This window comes from Schistocerca nitens, chromosome 4, assembly GCF_023898315.1.
Source record: "Schistocerca nitens isolate TAMUIC-IGC-003100 chromosome 4, iqSchNite1.1, whole genome shotgun sequence".
In the NCBI taxonomy this organism is placed as follows: Eukaryota; Metazoa; Arthropoda; class Insecta; order Orthoptera; family Acrididae; genus Schistocerca; species Schistocerca nitens.
In genome coordinates this window covers 594640464-594659654 of record NC_064617.1, presented here as the reverse complement: position 1 = coordinate 594659654, position 19191 = coordinate 594640464, and the positions used below count along the sequence as shown (strand labels likewise).

Below are 19191 nucleotides of genomic sequence, written 5' to 3'. Positions count from 1 at the left end.
GCTTTACATGTACATCTACACCTGCATACATACTCTGCAAACTACCATGAAATGCAAGGCAGAGAGTATGTACTAGTTATTAGCAATTCTTCCCATTCAAGTCACTTATGAAATGTGGGAAGATTGATTGTTTGGATGCCTCTGGGCATGCTGTAATTGTTCTAATCTTGTTCTCACAGTCCCTATGTGAGTGATCCATAGGGTATTGTAATATATTCCTAGAGTCATCGGTTAAAGCTGGTTTGTGAAGCTTTGTCAATAGACTTTCTCCAGATAGTTTACATTAATCTTCAAGTGTCTTCCAGTTCAGTACCTTCAGTATCTCTGTGACACTCTCCCATGGATCAAACAAACCTGTGACCATTATTGGTGCCCTTCTCTGTATATGTCCAATTTGCTCTGTTGGTCCTATTTGGTACAGGTCTCACACACTTGAGAAATATTCTAGAACTGGTTGCATGAGTGATTTGTAAGCAATCTCCTTTGTCGACTGATTGCCCTTCCACAGTATTCTACCAGAATACTAAAGTCTTCCACCAGCTTTACCCACGACTGAGCGTATGTGATCATTCCATTTCATTATCCCTACACTGTGTCCGCCCCTGGTAGCTGAGTGGCCAGCGCGACGGAATGTCATGCCTAATGGCCTGGGTTTGATTCCCAGCTGGGTCGGAGTTTTCTCCACTCAGGGACTGAGTGGTGTGTTGTCCTTATCATCATCATTTCATCCCCATCGACACGCAAGTCACTGACTTGGCATCCACTCAAAAGACTTGCACCAAGCAAACAGTCTACCCGACACGAGGTCCTAGCCACACAAGATTTCCATTTCTATTTCCATCCCTACACAGTGTTACATCCAGCTATTTGTATGAGTTGGCTGATTCCAGCAGCGAATGACTGATATTATACTCAGAGGATAATACATTTTTTTGTTTTATGAAATGCACAATTTTGGATTTGGGAACATTTAAAGTAAGTTGCTAATGTCTGCACCACTTTGAAATCTTGTCAAGGTCTGACTGAATATTTATGCAGCTTCTTTCAGATAGGACTCCATTACAGATAACTGCATCTTCTGAAAAAGGCCTGTGGTTACTATTAATATTGTCTGCAAGGTCATTGATTTACAACATTAACAACAAGGTTCCCAACATACTTCCCACGGGCTCACCTGTAGTTACTTCTACATCTGACCATGACTCTCCATCCAAGATAACATGCTGTGTCCTCCCTACAAAAAAAGTCGCCAATTCAATCACAAATTTCACTTAATACCCCATATGATGAAAGTTTTGACAATAACCATAGGTGTGGTATTGAGTCAAATGCTTTTCAGAAATCAAGAAATACTGCATCTTCCTGATTGACTGCCTTGATCCAAAACTTTCAGTATATCATATGAGAACAGAGTGAGTAGGGTTTCACATGGTCAGTGTTTTTGGAATCCATGCTGGCTGCATGGAGGAGGTTATCCTGTTCAAGATACATAATTATGTTTCTGCAGCAAATCAATGTCAAAGATATTGGATGGTAGTTTTGTGGATCACTACCCCTACCCTCCTTGTAGACAGGTTTTATCTGTGCTTCACTTGGAAGTTCTATTGGCTTGCTATGAACGTTTTTCTTCTTTCAACTTCTCATCACCAAGTTATTCTTCATACTTTTTGATCTTTTTAAAATCTTCTCTCTTCCCCTAGATTTCTTCAGTTCTTGTTGGTGCAATCTCCAATTTTCTGCAGAAACCTTGTTTACCATCTGTATTTAATTTCTATGTTCATTTGTACCATATTTCATACTTGTCTTGATTCTTGATCATTCTAATTCTGAATTGGTAGAACTCAACAGACTTTAGGTGTTTGGAAATTGCCAGCATTATTACTTTTGCACAATTAATAGTGTTTATGCATTGTAGTAACCATTAGGTAGTGAATGTTGTGTTGTGCTATCAGTTTGTAAGCTTCAGCTAGAGTAAAGAAGCAATTTCTGATTCCTCATTGGATGGGTACTATGACTCCTCAGAGAAAAAGAGTTACAGTGCATAGTAAAGTTCCTGTTACTTCTGCATTTGTAGATATTCATTAAGAAGCTCAAAGTACACAAGTAATACTAGCACTGTATGAGGAATGCAGAGCTCGTTCACCCGCACATTGCTCCTCTCCACCTGGCAGTTCGTGTGCTAGGAGGTGGTTGCATCTTATGCTCTATACACCTACTTCTGTTAGCAATCAAGGAAACTACCATAAATAGTAATCTCTTTAAAAATGCCCATGCTGGTTTATTCATGTCAACTTTAACCTTTTTTTCCTTGTTCCATTTTCTGCTTGAATATTCTGGTGTAAACTACTAATTGCGTTGTTTTATGATTTTCTCCTATTACTTTGGAAATTTTATTTTGTATTCTTAAATAAGTTTACCTTCATTTCTTGTTTTACGTTTATCATTCTTTCAGGTCAGACTAGAGTTGCCATAAATGTTTGTAGTAAAACTGGGACAAAATCCACAGAAATCCAGTCACAAGATGTGTATGAGGAGGAACTTCAAATGCCTGGAAAAATGAACCTATATGTTACTAGGGAGAGTTATACTTTGGTATAAATATATTTGAAAATAACAAAGTATAACAAAAGTTACTTGTGTACACAATGTTTACACAGATTATTTGATGGGCCAGTCATACTACTCAGATGATTTGACAGCTCTTAGAAGATCAGTTTCTTTACTTCATGATTATAAATTTCTGCACATCTCACTTGAAAGTACACTTTAAGACACCCTCAGTTGTTGATACATCCAAACAATTTCATTCCGTAGTGCACTGAGCTCCCATTAGTGAAAAATTCTCAGCATTAGAATATGTGCTACAACTGAAAACATATATTGGTATGTCTTTTGCAATTCAGGCTTCTGAATGTTGAACTCTGTATTTCTGAAAAATTCCAACCATTTGCTCTGGGCAGGTAATACTACTGACTTCCAGTTATCCTCTGAAAGTTTTGAAGCCAGAAAATTCTCCAATGCACTTACTGATCAAAACATTCATGACTCATAAATATCTACTTCCTTTCCTTTTAAATAAACCAATGTCCTTTCTATGTCTTCCCATTCCACTAATATAGTCAAAGACATCCAATCAAAAATGTCAAAACCTGACAGTTGAAGAGACCATTTTGCAAAATAAGTAATGGCAGTCTCATAAAAACTCTTTCAGGTCACTGTGAAATTTTTTGATGGTTATTTCAGAACAATGATCTGTATTGTTAACATTTCTTTAGCTTTCATACCTAATACCAACAGTTTTATTTCTCTTGTAATGAAATTATTGTATTCTCAGTAAAATGACCTTCACTTCAGTCACAGATAAGTTACTACTCTCAATTTCCTTTATTTGTTTACTAAAAAACTCAACTGATGATGAGTAAACCAAAAGTAAGTGTCACTTGAAGGGGCAAAGAAAAATTCTGCCGAGATCTTTGACGTTTTTTCTTCTAAGAAGAAGACAGTTGTAAGTTTCTCTTGACTGCAGGAATGAAAGCCAACCATCTATTTTTAGAGTGTGACAAATGTTATCTGTAGCAAGTATGCACAAATACACAAAAGTCAACACATTCTGATGTTCTGATTGTGTAGACGGAAAAATAGTTAGAAAGTTTCACCACAATTAGCTAGATACCTATACATATTATAAAAGTCGATGTATGCATATATGTGTGTGCCACATCTCCTCCTAAACTGCTAGACTAATTTCAACCATCTAGTTTAACATATCACTTACTGTCTGAAAATAATAGCTGTGTGTGTAAGAACCACCTGCCTATCAAGAGGACGGGGATGAAAAACCAGTGTAGTCCACAATGCATGAACAGCCGTACTTTATTTATCCAGTATTTGAGAATAAAAGCACTTAGTGGCTTGCAATAAGCTTTACGCACGATTTCAAACCTTTATCAAACTTTTTCTTGCTGACTACCATCACAAAGTGATGAATGGAAAGAAGTTTATCAATTAATACGTTTTCGCTGTACCATACATGCAGCAAAACTACCAAATGAAGCATTATGTTTTAATTTATTACTTCTTTACTACTTAATATATTCATTACACATTTTGCTGACAGTGTTTACTTATACAGCTGAATGTACTGGCAAAATTATTTCATTGTATGACACACAGTTCAGGAGATATGACATCATAAACTCTGAGATACTTGAAAAACTGTTGCATTGTACATGGTATTTGAATTTATTACTACTTTGCTACTACCTATATTCACAACACATTCTGCAGACAGTAGCGACATATACCAATGGATGTAACTGCAAAATCATGTCATTGTACATCTCATTGTTCAAGAGATAAGATGTCATAAACATCGAACTCCATGAAAATGAAACTGCGGGGCAAAATTTGATATAGATGTCTACAAATACATGTGAAACATATTTGACATATACATGCATGTTCAAAACCATGGGTGAAAAGCTCATCCTAATTCTTGGAATGATTTCAACAAAATTTGGTTCACATATTTAATATGATCTGTAAAGAAATACTATCTTGATAAGAACCATGAGGATCCTGTTGTGGTGGTGGTGATAATGTGGAGAAAGAAGGGGGGAGAATGAGATGGATGGACAAAGAGGGAGAACAAGGAGATGGACACAGATAGGAGAGGAGGAGGGGAGGATAAGGACAGTGAGGGGAAAAGGATATGAACACAGATGGAATGGGGAGGAGATGCTCAGAGACAGGGGGATGAAAGAGATAGGCAGACAGAGGAAGGAGGAGAAGGTGGACAGGGAGAATGGGAGGAGGAAATGAACAGAGAAAGGAGAAGACAGGCAGAGAGATGGGAGAGGAGGAGATGGACAGGGACAGCGGGAGTGGATGTACAGATGGGGGAGGGAAGAGCAAGTGACAGAGGGCGGGGTAGTCGGAGAAACACCGAGAGAGGAGCAGGAGGATATGAACAGAGTGTGTGTGTGTGGGGGGGGGGGGGGGGACAAGGTGACAGAAGAGGGGATGGAGGAGATGGACAGTGAGGGGGGAAGGAGGAGGTGGACAGAGGGAGGGGGGGAGGAGGAGATGGACTGATAGATGACTAGAATAATACATATCTGGGCAATGCCAGCTTCCCAGGTAGTCACAGAAACTTCTGCAGCAGCTGAAAAAGTGTTACATAAAATGTGTGCTGGACAGCCACTCTTTCCAAGTTTTGTTTTTAAGCAACTGAATATGTTGTTTTCACCTGTACAGTTAAACCCTCTGAGACTGATGTTGCAGTTGGGAGTGCTGAAGTGCATAAGCTGGATATACTCTCTGATGTTTCGTTTTATACAGTATCCAGCTTAATTAGTTTAGTTTTCATCCCTTCACCTACATCAAAATACTGAACTACCATAGGAAATAATTTCATTGCTTTGTGATTGCCACTATCAGTTGCAAGTCTGTACAGTGCAGCTTTATCAAGTCCAAGATGCAAGTGGTTACAGAATGAAGAACAAGAATATGTTTGATTAGTGCTGTGGCTTTTGTTCTCCCAACATTTTGCTTTTTAGCAATCACAGAATTGGCTTACATAACTGAACACAGTTTCGTTTTCCAATTAAGTGACTTAAATGAATTGGTGATGTTTACTGTTCTGAATGCTGTTGTCAGTTCAGCAGTAGTAGTGAGCATTTCCTCTCTTGTGTGTGGTTGTACAAAACAAGTTGAGAGTTTTGAACTGGATGCCTGTCATTGAGTAGGCCTGCTTCTTTGATATTTTTGGGTCTTAATGTCATGATTTATGTCAGATTTTGCACTATGTTTAATTGAAAAATAACAGGAACAGGGTTTTTCAGAATGCTTACCCATCTGTGTTGCCTCGTTTTATGAAAGACCATATTTCTGTGTATCCATCACTAAAGAGCACTTAAATTTTGCTTTTGGCACCATGAAACAATAACAATCCACACATTATAATTACACATAGAGGCACTGCAACAGTAGACAAATTAGTATAACTCAAGAGTGAAAAATCAGGACACTCCTTATTAATTGGGACTTCTGTATACTTTCATGATTTACATCGTTTCAAAGGCCGTTACAGTTGATTTTCCATCTCCAGTTTTTGTTGTCAATTGTATTGACCATTATTAAAATATATATATATACACAGGTGGTAACCTACACACATCAAAAAAAGTTTTGCATCACCTCGGTTCCAAGAGTTCCGGAACCTGTACAGAAAATTGGAATAGAGATAACATATACATCATTTCCACTCTTTTTATTGCTCATGAAAACCACACATTGCATGTTGTACCACCATACAGTGAGACCTTCAGAGATGGTGGTCCAGATTGCTGTGCATATTGGTGCCTTTAATACCAGTAATACATCCCTTGCATTGATGCATGCCTGTATTCGTCGTGGCATACTATCCATAAGTTCATCAAGGCACTGTTGGTCCAGATTGACCCCCTCCTCAACGGCGATTCGACGTAGAATCCTCAGAGTGGTTGTTCAGTCATGTTGTCCATAAACAGCCCTTTTCAATCTATCCCAGGTATGTTCGATAAGGCTTGTTTCTGAAGAACATACTGGCCACTCTAGTTGAGTGATGTCATTATCCTAAAGGACGTCATTCACAAGATTTGAACGATCAGGGCACAAATTGTCATCCATGAAGATGAATGCCTCACCAATATGCTGCTGATATGGTTGCACTATTGGTTGGAGGATGGCATTCACGTATCGTACAGCCGTTACAGCGTCTTCCATGACCACCAGTGGCATACGTCGGCCCGACATAATGCCACCACAAAACATCGGGGAACCTCCATCTTGCTGCACTCGCTGGACAGTGTGTCTAAGGCATTCAGTCTGACCAGGTTGCCTCCAAACACGTCTCTGACGATTGACTGGTTGAAGGCATATGTGGCACTCATAGGTGAAGAGAAAGTGATGCCAATCCTGAGTGGTCCATTTGGCATGTTGTTGGGCCCATCTGTACCACACTGCACAGTGTTGTGGTTGCAAAGATGGACCTCGCCATGAACATTGGGAGTGAAATTGTGCCTCATGCAACCTATTGCGCACAGTTTGAGCCATAACACTGTGTCCTGTGGCAGCACAAAAAGCATTATTCAACATGGTGGTGTTGCTGTCAGGGTTCCTCCAAGCCATAATCTGTAGTTAGTTGTCATCCACTGAAGTAGTAGCCCTTGGGCGGGCTGAGTGAGGCATGTAATTGACAGTTCCTGTTTCTCTGTATCCCCTCCATGTCCAAATAACATCGCTTTGGTTCACTCCGAGACACCTGGACACTTCCTGGCACAAAGTAACAATGTGGATGCAGTTGAACCACGGTACTGACCATCTAGGCATGGTTGAACTACAGGCAACACAAGCTGTGTAACTTCTTCCTGGTGGAATGACTGGAGCTAATCGGCTGTCAGACTCTCTCTGTCTAACAGGTGCTGCTCATGGATGGTTGTTTACATCTTTGGGTGGGCTTAGTGACATCTCTGAACAATATTCACAGTCAACCTCTATCTCCAGGAGTTCTGGGAACTGAGGTGATGCAAAACATTTTTTGATGTGTGTACAACAAATTCAAAATTTCTCTTTCTCAATAATATTTCAAAGCATGTAGTATTCTTAAGTAATGAAAAAATTAATACTTCCATTCCCATAAGCTGCTAGACTACCTGCAATTTCATTTCTTTCTACCCCCACAAGGTAGGCAAGACAATTTCTGTGAAGTTTTGAAAGTAGGAGACTGGCTGTGATGGCAAGTCATGTGTTTTGCTATTGTGCAGTTGGTAGGAACATTATCCATGAAAGGTATGGTTCTAGGTTAGAGTCTCAGTCTAGGACACAGTTTTAATCTGACAGGAAGTTTCATAATGGTGTACACTCCACAATTAAGTGAAATATTCATTCAAATTTGACTGATATTAAGATATCATTATCCTTCTTGGACGCTTCCTATTAATTCTCCATCTTTCTTCTACAGTGTCACTTTTGTTTTTAATTGTTATGATTGCAGTGGAAATTATTATGATTTTCTATTCTAAATGTATGGATAAAGAAAGAATTGTTATTACTATTATTCCAGTCAGGTTTCTCACCAGCACACACTGAGTTTCAAGCAAACTGTCCATCTCTGCAGGATATGCACCTTGAATAATTTTCTAAAAGTAAATTTGGAAAATACCTCCTACTGAATAGCAGAGTATTGTTGTCATCAGGGTACGTTTCATCATCCATTTCATAAAACTGAAGTTATTTTCTCAGAGACAGATGAATCACTGTTATGATATTTTGTATCTACATGGGACAGTGAGATGAAAACCACATACCCACCACAGTGGTACCATGGAATGATTCCATTCAAAAGTAATCATCATACACATTAAGACATTTATCCCACTGGCAGTTGAGATGATCAGTTCCTGGTTCATAGAATGTGGCCGGCCTCTGATGGATCCACAACCACACCCAATCTTGCCCTTCCTCAACTGATTGAAACTGATGTCCATGCTTGTCTCTCTTCTCATTGCCAGTGATGTGAAAATCACATGGTGAAATATCTGGACTGTGCAGAGGATGTTGCAGTGTTTCCCAGCCAAATTGCAGAAGCGTTGCCTTCATGTGATTGAAAGTGTGAGGCGGGCATTATCTTGCAACTGACAGCATTCTGAAAGCTCGTGGGCAATTGGTAAGCCAACAGTGGAAACATCCCACATCTCTGCCGCCAAAGGAATCTAAAGCTGTTTACACAAGTTCTGTTAAGATAATGATGACTTTCTTCTTCAAATGCTCTGGCCCTATGCTTGTTGATTTTCTGAAGAAAATGAGTGCACAGGGCTATGAAGATAATTTGCAGAAACCACAACATGCTATGAAGTCAAAATGACTAGGAATGCTGTTAGACAGAATCATTGTGTTGCATGATAATGCCTGACCCCACACTAGCAATCAGCTGAAGGCTACGTTTCAGAGATTTGGTTGGGAGACACTGCAGCATTTTCCATACAGCCCGGATCTTTCACTGTGTGATATTCACATCTTTGGTGAACTGAAGAAAAACATCCTTGGACATCGGTTTCAGTTGGATGGGGAAGTGTAAGAGCAAGTGCAGTTGTGGATCTGTCAGTGACTGACCGCTTTCTGTAAAACAGGAATTAATCATCTGATCTGTCAGTGGGATAAATGTCTTAATGTGTTTGCTGATTACTTTTGAGTGGAATCACGGAAGTGTTCAGTTTTCATTTCACTGCCCCTTGTAGCTGTGGTCCAGTGAAGACACCGAGCATTTAAAATACATAGTTCTAAAATAAAGAAAAATATAATCATTTTTCATTATTTTACAATGCTATGTACATAAAGTAAAACCCCATTTTTACATTCACCCATGTTACATTTTCCCACTTTTTATGTTCATTTTGGTTGGCCCCAGCAGAAGTCCTATTCTCTCAATACAATGCTTTCCCATCATTAAAAATTCCGCCTTACAACATTTCCCACATTTAAAATTTTCTTTGATGTTATCATGACCATTAACATTGATTTTCATACATATTTCTGCAAAAAGTGCATCATATTCCTTCTCAAAGTCAGCTTCGGAACAAAGCAAAATCTGCAGACTATAAGCAAAGTTATTGATCATATATTTTTCATTATTGGCATGTTGGATCACAGCTGCCTGTAATATAAGTTTGCAGTGATTGGAAGGGTGGGAAAGTATGTTGAATCACTTTCATAATGATAATCCTGATATGATGACAGTGACTGTAGCAGCAACCTCCTTTCTGCTCATTGCACTGTATTACAACAGCTTTAATTTAATTTCACAGTCATTTATACAAATAAACTATGCTTATGAAGATGGCTGTCTCTATAATGGACTTTCATGAACCTCTGTTACTTCTGTGTGAAATGCCCTAAATCTGAACTAGGTTTGCAGTCTTAGGTTGGTACAATCTGATGTCAGATGCAAACATTCCTCCTCAAGATGCTCTGTAACATGCTGGCAATTTCCACCATTTTTCTCATCCATTACCTTCCTGAACTGAGTGACCTTGTCAGCAACAAGCCATAGATTTCACATCTATTGTCCCCGTTTATAAAGACTGCCAACTTAAGTGTTTTAATCAATATTATGTTACAAGTTTTATTTACCATAATTTTATAATTATTATCAACAATAAGTATCACATTAGAATACAAATGTCTTTTTCATGTGGTTTCAAAAAAGGCTTTTGCTTCCATGGTTTATTTACACCATTGGACATGAGCAGAGCGAAGAGGGAAACCTGTGCATGTGTTTGAATGTGTCAGCACTCAGCCACTGTCTTTACACATAACTGCAAAGGCAGTGGCTGGACACATAATCGTAAAGGCAGTGGCTGAGTGCTAACATACACAAATGCATGTTTCTTTCTTTGTTCCAATCATGTCCAATGGTGTAAATATAACACAGAAACAAAAGTCTGTCTGAAACCAAATTTAAAAGATATTGATAATCATTCTAAAATTATGGTAAATAAAACTTGTAAAACTGGTCAAAACATTAAAGTTGGTGGTGTTCATAAACAGAGAACAATAGGCAGAAAATTTACAGCTTGTTGTGTTTGCTATGCTTTCCTGTAATTTTACACTTTCCTGCAGTTTACAGTTTTTTGGGTCAGTCCGCTGAAATGTGTAAAAAGAAGGTTTTACTGTATTCAACTGAAGTCAGTTGCATGAAAGAGTTATCAGTTGCTTGCATCAGTGTAAATAATGTTACTTCAAACCTCCTTATTGAGCATGATGGCACAGTGTTAATACATTGGCTTCACATTTGGGAGGATAATGGTTCAAATTCCCATCCAATCATTCCAATTGAGGTTTTCAATGATTTCCTTAAATTGTATGAGGCAAATACTAGGATGGTTCCCCAATATAAGAGTGTACTCTGCCTCTCTCATGACCCCATTGTTGATGGGATGTTAAAGCCTAATCTTCCTTTTTCCAAACTTCTTCATCTGGACAGCATACAAGTTGCCTGAAATATAGCAAGCCTTATAGATTTTCATCAATACAGAGATTTTGATACGGATGAAAAGCACTTTATCAATGAATATGCCTTCTCCTCTAGTGCTGTGAAAGTTGTCACAGATGTGAAACATTCTCAATAATAGCACATGCAATTCTGGAACATAATTTCATTCAAAACTTGTGTGTCTGAGCATACATCTCGTGGCCAACAATTTCTAATTTTCAGCAATGAAATCCTTCGAAGCCTGTATCTTTCCATCTCAACTGTTGAGAATGCTCTGATTTTAAAATATTTGCTGCAGTCATGTATAAATAAAGGTGATTGGCTTCATCTTTTATGCTTTATGTACCTCATATGCCCTCCTCTCACCTGCCCTTCCCCCCACTCCCCATGGAAAATTATTGCACAGATGTATCGTAACTCCAACGTTTTGCTATTACATTTAGAGTCGTGGAGTTGTGATGTACATCAACTACATCTCCTGTACAAACATTACTTATACCTGTTATGTACACAGCTGACAGTGCTTGCTCCAAATTTATGTAGAAAATTCATCACTGTTAAAAGTGTCAGTGTGGGTGGTGGGTCTGAAACAACTCTCTGAACTCTGTCCTGATGAGTGACGTTAACCAGTTATTGGGAAAAAGCATCAGAAATGATATGCCTCCAGCTAACTGAAAAACAGTCCATCTAAATATGTCTACAGCACTGAGGAATCTACTCAGCATCATGAGTAAACATGTCTTCAGCACAGAGGGAAGACATTCTGGCACACTTTGATGACTTTACTGCTACCAAAGGATAAAATGTCATGCGGTGTCTTTGTCAGTAATATGTCTTTTCCATATTATATTTCAGGTATAATTCTCTCAGTGACACAGAAAGGAAAAGGTTGGAACATGATGAAGATCGACTTCTTTCCACAATGTTGTATAACCTGGTAGCAATCATGGTCATGATGAATGTCAATAAATTAGATATAAAGCGTAAAGTGCGCAGACTGCTTGGAAAGAGCCATATTGGGTTAGTCTACAGTCAAGAAGTTAACCAGTTACTGGACCAAATAAACAACCTGGTAAGTACAGTATACAAATATATGCCTCAATAAAATGTAGTAGATCATATCATTAAATAATTTTTGAATACTCAGGCATTCTCCCAATAGAAACCTTGAGTGTACACATTTTAATCCTTCCTGGAAGTACTGTCCAATCCAGTAAATAAGATTCTATCCCTATAATTTCAGATTGCCATTTTTAATGTTTGCTCTTCCGACAAAATGGTATCAGATTATGTTTGAGTTAATGCTCTTATAGACACATCATTTTAACAGGGTAAAGGCAGGTTAACACATGTTCCTTCAGGGGAAAAGTTAACACTACCTTTCATACATGCTAAAGTAATTTTTGAAGCATAGTTTCCAAAATTTATTATGCTATATTAACACCCTCTATAAACTGCAGATAACCATTTCACTGTTTCCAGTTTCATACAAAGGTTTTTGGAGGAAATGGCCCATGATAGAATGCTGTCACATTTTTGTGTGTAGGATGTATTAACTGCCTCTTATTTTGGCTTTCACAAAGGATTCTCTACTGCGAATGCATACTGGACTTTACGAATACATTTCTTGATGAGCTAAACAAGAAAGTTATCCTGTTTTCACATTCTGCAACCATGACCTTGCCAAATACTTGAAATGTGTGGACCACAAAATGTAATGGCATTAGTAATATCCAAATTGCATGGATAAAGTGGTACCTTTGTAACAGAAAACAGGAGTCACAATAACACATCATTGCACAGGAGTGAAACTAACTTAAGAACAAGAGTTTGTAACAAATGGAGTTTCACAAGGATACTTCTGGTATCTTGTTCTTATTACTGATGCCACAAGCAGACTAATTAGTGAACAAAACTCAGCCTCAGCAGAGATGACTCAGTTGTTAATTAAACAGTCCAACACCTGGTTCACAGCAGGCAGTTTTATTTTTTTATTGCATTATTATTGTTATTCACATTTGGGTCCTGCTGGACCACATGAGGCATTTCCAGCATCTTGTTTTAGCATTTCTTTGAGCCCATATTACTTTCATTCTCTCAGAATGGCCCATTTCCAGTTCACCAGACCAAATTGTTCTGGTCTTCTTGTTTTTTTTTCTGCCAGGCCAACTGTCCATTTGGGAGTTTTCTGTCAGAATATTTACCTGTCATGTATCTTACATTATGTTATTCCTTATTGTTTTGATTTTTGACTTACCGCAAGTTTCATAGAATTCCATGGCCTGTCCATACAATTTTATCCTCCTTTTTTCATATGCAAATACACATTGATATAATTTTCAGTATCTGTATTTATTCTTAGTCTGTATGTTCCTTCTTCAGTATAATTTGGAACTAAAGTTTTCCTGATTGCTTTTTGTTTTCTCTTTTGGAATTCTTCAGTGTCTCTTTCTGTTTAAAATGGATGCCTCAGCCCCATGAAGATGTTCTGGTTTGATGACTGTATAGTAATGTCTCAGTTTCATATATTTTGAGATACATTTTTGCTGTAGATGTCTCATGTAAGCCTGATAACAAATTTCGTAACCTGTCTTTTCCAGGTCAGTTTCCTGAATGTTTCACCTAAATATTTGAACTGAGAAACTCTCGATTTTCCTATATTTAGTTTTTAGAATCTTGGGTATCAGGTTGTTGTTAGACATGACTTTTGTTTTTTCAAATGATGTTTGAATTCCTGCTCTTCTTTTTTTTTGTACGTTTTGAATGTCCCAACATAGAAATGCCGGACACTCTGCAAAAGCTAAATAGTCTCTCCTAACATTGCTTCTTCATTATTTGGTAGGTGTCTATACATTTTTAAAATGTATGAAAGTACAAACTGCTATCTTGTTGTAAATTTTTTGATGGTTGAGAATTAGTTTCGGAACTAAAATTTGTTCTTGATAAGATATGTTTGGTCTGAAGCCTGCTTGATACTCAGCAGTTTTGCCTTTATGTTTTTATTGAGTTTGGTCTCAGAGACAAAGAGATAGAATTTTGTATGAGACAAGAAGTGAAATCGCTCTGTAATTATTAACATCCATTCTGTCTCCCTTTTTATGCACCTAATGTATTAAGGCAGGTTTCCAACCTGAAATGTTTCAGTTTACCATAGTCAATGATTGATATAATTTTTTTAAAAGTTTGGGGTCAGCTGATTTCAGCAGTTCTGTAACAATTCCATCTTCACTAGATGCTTTATTTGAACCTCTTTTAATTTGTCTAGCATTTTCATCTTCATTTGGTTCTTCTGCATTTGTTGTGGTTCTTAGGGCCACACGGTGTAGCTGCGCGATCTGAGGCATCTTGTCACAGTCCGCGTGGCTCCCCCTGTCGGATGTTCGAGTCCTCCCTCGGGCGTGGGTGTGTGTCATCCTTAGCATAAGGTAGTTTAAGTTAGATTAAATAGTTTATAAGCTTAGGGACCAATGACCTCAGCACTTTGGTCCCATAAGACCTTACCACAAATTTCCAATTTTTCTTAGGGAAATTGCTGGCGGAAATCTTTCCAAGGGCTCAGGCAGTTTAAAAGTTTTTAAAAATATTTGCAAAATTATTTGCAGTTTTCTTGGTTGTTAAGTTCTAATTGTCCATTTCCCTTTTTGAAGCAAAGATTTTGGGACTGTTATCCATTTAAATTTGTTTTAAATGTTTTATGAAAAGTCCTGAGGTTGTTGTTGGCAGCAGTGGTCTCTTTCTCTCTCTTTCTCTCTTTTAAACTTCTTCGGTGTCACAGAGCTGATTATACCCATGATGTCTTTTTGCTTGTTTAATCAGGTTTGAAACTTATTTTCCATTTGCTAAGAAAATGTTATGCACATTTTCTTATTTGTTACTAGTACATGTTTTGAATGCCTCGTGTTGAGATTTTACTGCCTGTTCTCATTCTTCATTTAACCATGGATGTTTTTTATGTCTTTGTAAGGGAATTTGGTTTCAGACCATTTTGATAAGCTTGTGTTTGAGCTGTTCACAATTTTGTGCTTGCGTTTTGTCAAATTCATTTTATAATAATAGTGATGGAATTTCTGGTTTCAAATTAAAAAATTAATGACATCCTTTTGCTTGAATTTTTGGGCTTTAAATTTAGCTCCTCTTGGGTTAGGTAGTGGCCTGTGTCAAGATTTGCTCCTTTGTGTGCTTGAGCATTGTGGATTGCCTGTTATCCAGTTGGCCACACTTTCAAACACTTACGCTGCCAGTTACACTGCCACATTTCTTGCAGCCTTTGTAAGGGGACCAAAAACAGCCCCCCTCTGATTCACTTCCTGCAGCACAGGACAACAGTGTATGCCCAACGTTACTTGCAAACCTTGATCACCCTTCACCAAGCGATCAAATCAAAACGACCAGGCAATCTCACCCACGGGATCATTCTGCTCCACAACAATGCAAAGCCTCACATGGCCAACACAGTTGCAGCACTCCTGCAGAAATTCAAAGGGGAGGTTCTTGGCCACCATCCATACAATCAGGACCTCTCTCCCCGTGATTACATCGTTTTTGGTCCCCTTAAAATGGCTCTGAGATGCAAACGATTCACCTTGGACAATGATGTCCAGCTGTACGTGCGGAACTGGTTAATATCGCAGCCCCGGGAATTTTATGATACAGCCATCCACCACCTTGTGTCACAGTGGGACAAGTGTCTCAACAGCCATGGTCAATACTTCTAACATACAGGTACTGGTTTCTGTAATTATGCCTCCAGGTCATTTCATTTTGAATGCCCCTTACACTTAAGTTCGAATATCCATGCACTAAGCTCATTTTGTGTATTTGCCAGCTGAACAACATTTACAAATTTTCATAGTAGCCAGGACTCAACATCTTCTGAATAGACACTGTATTGAAGAGTGAGAGATGCATGACTCTTTTGTGTATGTGTATGTTTCTGCATTCAGAGCTACTGTTAGCGACTGACACCGTAACTACAGCAACAGAGTTATGTATTATTTTGAATATTTGATATTAGATGTAGAATAAATTAATATCTGAATTCTCTGTTCATGAATGGCATCTGTACCTAACTCCTGTATCCACTAAAGAACCACACAGTGCACTAGGAAGTCATAACAAGCATTTAATGTCTCCTTGTGATATGGGTAAGAGATTGCAGTTTGATCAATTTGGAATTCACCTACATTCTTGTTGGGTGATTCCATGATTTTTTTATGAAGATTTTTCTTAAAATGGGTTGACATCATTTTAAATTGACATTTCTACACAGTTCTACTAGTCTCTTTCTGTTTTGATTGGTTCATTTGTCCCCAGGAAAATCACCTACCATTTCCCTTATCTTCTCTCTTTCCCTAGCTGTGTATTTTGTAGATTTTTCACCACCTCCCATGACTTATTTACTTTTTATAGGTTTGTTTTATTGTCATGGTTGATCAGCACATTTACAAATTGTACTTCATACATTTTATTTGCACATTTTAAGGAAATTGTCATTAGTCTGTTGTTCACAGGTTTTACATTGATTACTGAGCTGAGAAGGTCTTCTGAAACTTTCAATTCAACACCAAGATGGGGTGTGTTTTTAAGGATACTTTTGTTTGTATTACTTTTGAACAGTCTGTAATTCCCAAAATCCATGGTATTCACATCTGGCAATAGTGGCTTACATGGATAAAATTTTAATTTTTTGTTTCTTTAAGTGTTTGTCTTAATTTTTAGAGATTTCCTGTGTTTGAGAGTGAGTTATTTTTTATTGTTCTAAAGAAGGTTTTGATTTTGAGCTTGAGTTAGCCAGAGCACTCTGATTTCCTCTGACTTGGGATATAATGTCTCAGCCTAGTCTCCCCAGAATCCAACAGTTGTGCCACTGATTGTGGAGGACTTGTTGCCCCCTGATGAATTAAGAAAATGCTCAAATGTTGAGCTTGGAATCACGTGTACAAGATCATAAGAAAACTCCATGGGTGTGGAAGGCTTAGTTCCAGTAGTTTAACTTCTGGTCATATATCTGGTGAATGGACACTAAAAGTTCACTTTATCCAGGTCAGATGCAAAAGTGGGTTCTGTTCAGTGAGATGCCTTGTCTGGTAGTTTTGCTATATCTGGATCCATTCTCTCCACATTCACTATCATTGAGGTCTTCATTGTCACACCAGCAAGGGCCCTCACAGGATTTTGTCACCAAGGCCAGGTGAAACCTGATTTTTTTTATTGAGATTGTTACTACTCCACTCTCCTCTTTCCTCACCACTTGCATGATGAGGCACTGGGCTTATTTATTTATTCATCCAGAAATCATCTCTCTATGATATAGGATTTGTCATCATAATATAATGAAAACAGTTGCTCCAGTATGTGTACAGACAGAATATATAATTAAGTTTTTGAAGATAGGACAGATGGTCAGCCATGGTCTTGCTGAAGGAGCCATTCTAGCATTTGCCTGAAGTGATTTGAGAAAACCAAAGAACACCTAAATCAGGATGGTCAAACAGAACGAACTCCACCTTCACGAATACAAAGTCAGTGTCTTAACAACTCCACTGTTGTCTCATTTGGTTGATGCCTATTACACAATGTTCATTTTATCATACACAATTTGAACCAAATATGTTATAATATAAAAATAGTTTCGGGCTTCAACACTACACACTATGGTTGCCTGCTGGTGACTCCTGGGCCATGAACATGCTTGTTTCTATGTCCTCCCTTCATTCTGCCTGGAAAACAAAGTTCGCATTCCCTGGTGAGTGAAATGTTGAGCTCAGGCGAATGACAACAGATTACTTTCATGCACTATATATCTTTGAACATTTCCTTGTAAAAGCATCATATTGAGATTATGTATTTTTATGTGACAGAATGCCATAGTAGTCCCCTTTCATTACTAACCAGTACTCTGAATCCTCTACATAATCTTAACTTGCGCAGTAAGCATTAGTCATGAAGTAATTATATTTTAAAGAACTGCATCTTTAACCATCAGCTGTATATATAAACCTTTATTGTCTACTGAGTTTGGTCAGTCAGATCATTTTCACTGGAAAAATACATTGGATGGAAAAGCAATTAATCTTTCTCTCAAATGTTTCAAAAGTCCTTTATGTCATAATATGTGGTGTTCACTGACGATCATCTTGTAGACATCTGTTTAAGAAGTTGGGCATTCTGACTATACTTCATGGTATATTCATTCCATCAAGAAGTTTGTTGTAAATCATATATATGACGGAGGTGTTGGTTGGAGGCTGTGTTGTTGTTTCATGACTGTGACATAAGTATGTATTGGCCAAGTCCGTTCTTCATGGCATGTCCAACTGGTGGCAGAGGTTGGTGCTAAAGATTGATACATCACTTCCTCAATATTCTCTATTACCTCCTTTTGTCTAGGAATGACGTTCATGGCTGGTATATCTTGTGTATCTGGTCTGACATTTCTTGCTGCTATAAACTGCTGTCTCTTCTCTTGCTGTCTGGTGTATGAGAGATACGAGTTGATGGTGGTCTTCCACAACTGCCATAGGGACCACATTCGAGAGTCAGTCATACTTCCTTCACCCTACTCTTTTTCTGTTGCATTTGCTTGATGTGCTGGCACCACTTGAAGCATTCCTCTGTTGTTATGATGTACTTTATCAGAAGAGCTTGGTACATGTCTTCTGTGACTCCTCTCATGAAATATGAGATTTTTTTTCTGTCATATTCAGATTTACAATGTGACATAGATCCAAAACATTTTGTATATAAGTCTTTTGTCACTTTACCATGCTTCAGTTGTATTTTTGCAAAGTGGACTTGTTGCTTATTGTCCCCAGATGTCTTCTTCAATTCAGCCAGCAATTTTCCCCAGCTATCAAGCTGATCTTCATTGCTCAATGCTTGGCATTACCATCCAAGTAGGTGTACACTTCTGCCAAGCACATCAAGTCATTCCACCTGTTGTGTTTGGTGATTCGGTTGAATCATTTCATCCATTTCATGGCAACCTGAGCAACATTTCTGGAAATTAGTGGTGGATGTCTGGTGTATAGCTGACTTACTGCTGATTTGGATCCATTGATCTCTTGAGTATACAGACCTTGTGAGCGATTTATAGATTGTATTCCTTTTCCTGCTAGTGACAGCTTTTGTGTTGCTTTATACAGACCACAGTGATGTAG

General features: G+C 38.2%; 1 protein-coding gene across 1 annotated transcript in view; it reads left to right on the top strand.

Moving 5' to 3' along the window:
* Window positions 1–19191, top strand: part of LOC126251375 (MAP kinase-activating death domain protein) — a 595744-nt gene that overhangs the window by 437171 nt on the left and 139382 nt on the right. The window contains exon 30 of the mRNA XM_049951759.1: window positions 11888–12104. Within this exon, the coding sequence (XP_049807716.1) occupies window positions 11888–12104 (217 nt within the window). The remainder of the gene's footprint in view (window positions 1–11887; window positions 12105–19191) is intronic.